Source organism: Sardina pilchardus, chromosome 2, assembly GCF_963854185.1.
Source record: "Sardina pilchardus chromosome 2, fSarPil1.1, whole genome shotgun sequence".
NCBI classification, from domain to species: Eukaryota; Metazoa; Chordata; class Actinopteri; order Clupeiformes; family Clupeidae; genus Sardina; species Sardina pilchardus.
This window is the reverse complement of record NC_084995.1, coordinates 45999893-46004892: the sequence shown is the minus strand read 5'-3', so window position 1 is coordinate 46004892 and position 5000 is coordinate 45999893. Positions and strand designations below refer to the sequence as shown.

General features: G+C 44.4%; 2 protein-coding genes across 2 annotated transcripts in view; one reads left to right on the top strand and one right to left on the bottom strand.

The window, feature by feature from the left end:
* polr2j (RNA polymerase II subunit J) overlaps positions 1–3092 on the bottom strand; it is a 3340-nt gene extending 248 nt beyond the window's left edge. The window contains exons 1-4 of the mRNA XM_062530815.1: positions 2979–3092; positions 2500–2589; positions 279–453; positions 1–6 (exon numbers count right to left, since the gene is read on the bottom strand). The exon at positions 1–6 is cut by the window's left edge and continues 248 nt beyond it. Of these exons, the coding sequence (XP_062386799.1) occupies positions 1–6; positions 279–453; positions 2500–2589; positions 2979–3031 (324 nt within the window). The 5' untranslated portion in view covers positions 3032–3092. The remainder of the gene's footprint in view (positions 7–278; positions 454–2499; positions 2590–2978) is intronic.
* Positions 1–5000, top strand: part of LOC134099940 (E3 ubiquitin-protein ligase TRIM39-like) — a 21288-nt gene that overhangs the window by 10266 nt on the left and 6022 nt on the right. Inside the window, exon 4 of the mRNA XM_062552981.1 lies at positions 4659–4754. Coding sequence (XP_062408965.1) covers positions 4659–4754 — 96 coding nt within the window. The remainder of the gene's footprint in view (positions 1–4658; positions 4755–5000) is intronic.

Genomic DNA, 5000 nt, shown 5'->3' with positions numbered 1-5000 from the left:
GGAAACCTGAAACAAAGAACACACACCACTTCAGTGAGAGAGACTTGGGGGTAGAGAGAGAGAGAGAGAGAGAGAGAGAGAGAGAGTGTGTGTGAGAGCTCGCTGATGAGGTCGGTGATGGCGTTGGTGAGTGTGTGTGTGTGTGTGTGTGTGTGTGTGTGTGTGTGTATGTGTGTGTGTGTGTGTGTACCTTAAACCTCTCCTCCAATAGAGAGAGCTCGCTGATGAGGTCGGTGAGGTCGGTGATGGCGTTGGTGTGTGTGTGTGTGTGTGTGTACCTTAAACCTCTCCTCCAATAGGGAGAGCTCGCTGATGAGGTCGGTGATGGCGTTGGTGAAGGCCTCCTGGGGGCTGTAGTCGGGCGTGGTCTGGACACGGATCACGATCTTATGTTCTAGAGGGTGCGGAACCTTGTAGCCCGCAAACAGAACCTGCGGGTCCTTCAACAGCTGCCTGAGAGAGGACCGTTCCATTAGTCATCAGTAGAACACACACACACACACACACACACACACACACACACACACACACACACACACACACACACACACACACACACACACACACACACACACACACACACACACACACACACACACACACACACACACACACACACACACACACACACACACACACACACACGTGTCCCCAAACTACAACAAGTACTGAAATGTTTAGTGCTCTAATTCACATTGCTGTGCAGCACGTGAGCACATATGCAGTGAGTACATAGTGTGGACGCATTATCAGTATGCAGCAGTGAGTACACAGTGTGGACGCATTATCAGTATGCAGCAGTGAGTACATAGTGTGAGTACATAGTGTGAGTACATAGTGTGAGTACATAGTGTGGACGCATCATCAGTATGCAGCAGTGAGTACATAGTGTGAGTACATAGTGTGGACGCATCATCAGTATGCAGCAGTGAGTACATAGTGTGAGTACATAGTGTGGACGCATCATCAGTATGCAGCAGTGAGTACATAGTGTGGACGCATCATCAGTGTGCAGCAGTGAGTACATAGTGTGGACGCATCATCAGTATGCAGCAGTGAGTACATAGTGTGAGTACATAGTGTGAGTACATAGTGTGGACGCATCATCAGTATGCAGCAGTGAGTACATAGTGTGGACGCATCATCAGTATGCAGCAGTGAGTACATAGTGTGAGTACATAGTGTGGACGCATCATCAGTGTGCAGCAGTGAGTACATAGTGTGAGTACATAGTGTGGACGCATCATCAGTATGCAGCAGTGAGTACATAGTGTGGACGCATCATCAGTGTGCAGCAGTGAGTACATAGTGTGAGTACATAGTGTGAGTACATAGTGTGGACGCATTATCAGTGTGCAGCAGTGAGTACATAGTGTGAGTACATAGTGTGGACGCATTATCAGTGTGCAGCAGTGAGTACATAGTGTGGACGCATCATCAGTGTGCAGCAGTGAGTACATAGTGTGAGTACATAGTGTGAGTACATAGTGTGAGTACATAGTGTGGACGCATTATCAGTGTGCAGCAGTGAGTACATAGTGTGAGTACATAGTGTGGACGCATCATCAGTATGCAGCAGTGAGTACATAGTGTGAGTACATAGTGTGGACGCATCATCAGTATGCAGCAGTGAGTACATAGTGTGAGTACATAGTGTGGACGCATCATCAGTGTGCAGCAGTGAGTGAGTACATAGTGTGGACGCATTATCAGTGTGCAGCAGTGAGTACATAGTGTGGACGCATCATCAGTATGCAGCAGTGAGTACATAGTGTGAGTACATAGTGTGGACGCATCATCAGTGTGCAGCAGTGAGTGAGTACATAGTGTGGACGCATTATCAGTGTGCAGCAGTGAGTACATAGTGTGAGTACATAGTGTGAGTACATAGTGTGGAGCATTATCAGTGTGCAGCAGTGAGTACATAGTGTGGACGCATCATCAGACAGACAGACAGACAGACAAACGCCGGTCCCCGATGAAAACATATCCCTCCTTGGCGGAGGTAAATGAATGCATGTATTGCAGTGGGTGACCGTGATCAGTAGTATGCATGATAAGTATGGATGCATGATCAGTAGTATGCATGATAAGTATGGATGCATGATAAGTATGAATGCATGATAAGTATGAATGCATGATAAGTACGTAGGCATGATAAGCAGCCTATGATAATTATGGATGCCAAATAAGTATGCAAGCTGATGTGCTTGACCATGTGCACTGATGTTTTGTCTGGAGTCCTAGTACTGTTTCCAAGCAAGATGCACATAGTAGTTCTCTCAGTACAGGCTTTCAGGCAGCGGTGCCGTTTCCCACACTGGAGCAGATAGCTGTGACACAGCGGTACCGCTTCCCAGACGAACACAATGAGCTGCTACACAGCGGATGAGGGCTGTTAGTTATTGTTAGCTTCGACACAGCGGAGAGGGCTGTAGCGTAACTAGTGTTAGCTGTGACAGCGGATGAGGGCTGTATAGCTAGCTACTGACGACTTACTGCCTGATGATGTTCCCCAGAGTGTGGTCCTCTTTGTTGAGGGTGAACAGACACGCGTTGGGCACCTTGGTGTCCTTCACGATCGTAATCCTGCCCGACACAAGCAAAAGTAACAGAGACGTCATGTGCAGAGCTGTCTCTACACCAACTACATTCGACACATTATATATTAACACGCAGTATTCTTGAACATTAAATGTTACAGTTAACTTGTGATTTAAAGATTGAACTCGCTGTTGCAAGTATGAATAGTTGGTTATCGTGTTTAATAACGTTTGACAGAATTGTCACCAAATATATCACAAAAGTGTTGTACAATAAGATTGAGATGCATGAACGCTATGCTAACTTCGCTAGCCAACAGACAAAAAAGGCTGGCAATAGACATTTACTGACTAGGAGCCGCCCGGTTATATGTTTCATATCTTTACGCTATAAGACCCGTCTACAGTAATCGCGTTGCCCGTCCTTTCACTTACTTCTTTTCTCCATCGTACAACAAAAACGACTCGAATGCTGGCGGCGCGTTCATTTTTGCTTGTGGAGGGTTCTTGACCTTACCGGAAGGACAACAAATACCCGGAAGTTTTAACTTTCTGGCGTTCTTCTTCTTCTTTGGCAGTTGGTAAACAGTGTTAGGTGCATTACCGCCACCGTCTGAGTAGGAGTGTAGGTCTGAATTCTACACCGCTGAATTCTATGGAATAATCCTGTTGTTTTCAAGTCATAAAAAAAACATCTAAAACAGTGTTCCCCAGAATTTCTTGCCAATATATCGGTAACATTCCGATTTACCTTTATTTCTGCTAGCTGTTCAGTAAATGTTTGTCGTTCTTGATTGCAATTAAGACACTGCTCTATAACATGTTTGGTTTCTAGATTAGGCCAATGTTTCCTCATTAGCGCTGTTCAGAGCTGTGTCCATACCTCATTCCTCATTAGAGCTGTTCAGAGCTGTGTCCATACCTCATTAGAGCTGTTCAGAGCTGTGTCCATACCTCATTCTTCATTAGAGCTGTTCAGAGCTGTGTCCATACCTCATTCCTCATTAGAGCTGTTCAGAGCTGTGTCCATACCTCATTAGAGCTGTTCAGAGCTGTGTCCATACCTCATTCTTCATTAGAGCTGTTCAGAGCTGTGTCCATACCTCATTCCTCATTAGAGCTGTTCAGAGCTGTGTCCATACCTCATTCCTCATTAGAGCTGTTCAGAGCTGTGTCCATACCTCATTAGAGCTGTTCAGAGCTGTGTCCATACCTCATTCCTCATTAGAGCTGTTCAGAGCTGTGTCCATACCTCATTCTTCATTCTACCTCCTCTTGCTTGCTTCTGCCGGTGTTCCTGCTGCTCCATCCAACATTCTTTTGTATTTTATAGGTCTGCCGGGGTCTTCATTGTCCCATAAATATTGCCATACACCCTTAATTCTAGCTTTGATCATGCTTTTAGTGTCTGTGTTGCTATATTGCACTTAAATATGAATGCTGTCTTGCTGCCTGTTTAGCATATTTCTCTGCAATTTCATTCCCCATCAGCCGCTAAACAGGTTGTTACTGTAATGGTAGCTCAGTTGAAAGCCCTAAACTTGGTTAGACAGTCAGATTGGTTTGGTAAGACAGTAAGACAGAGAGTTAAGTACCATTCACACCAAGAACGATAATGATAACTATAATGACTACTATAGTAGTCCGCACTGACCAACGATAATGAGAACAAAAATAACTATAACCATAATAATGATAACTATAGTAACTATAACCAACAATAATGATATCTATAGTAACTAACCACAATAATGATAACTATAGTAACTATAACCAACAACAATGATAACTATAGTAACTAACCACAATAATGATAACTATAGTAACTATAACCATAACGATAAAAGTGTCCACAATGACCAACAATAAGAAAAGTCTCTTTAGATGGCTGAAATGTGATGGGTTCTGATTGGCTGTGTGCTTTGATCATTCTCATTCTCAAAATCGCTCTGAAAGTGATCCCCAACAATGTCTTTCTTCATGTTGTTGTTGTTATAGTTAATGTGTGAACATCATCATTCATATGAACGAGAATTTGTTTTGTTTATAGTTTATATAGCTTTCTGTGTGTGTGTGTGTGTGTGTGTGTGTGTGTGTGTGTGTGTGTGTCCACAGAGCCAGCTGAACCAGACACAGGCGGAGCTGAAGACTATGATCCAGGAGAGACAGGAGAAGATCGCAGAGATCAAACAATCCGTGGAGCTCAGCCGAGTAATTACACACACACACACACACACACACACACACACACACACACACACACAGACATACACTCTCATTCTCACACATATTCTCTCTCTCTCTGCTTGGGTGGCCCGTGTGTGTGCGCATGTGTATAACTGTGTGTGTGTGTGTGTGTGTGTGTGTGTGTGTGTGAGCGTGTGTATATCTGTGTGTGTGTGTGTGTGTGTGAGCGTGTGTATATATGTGTGTGTGCGCGTGTGTATAACTGTGTGT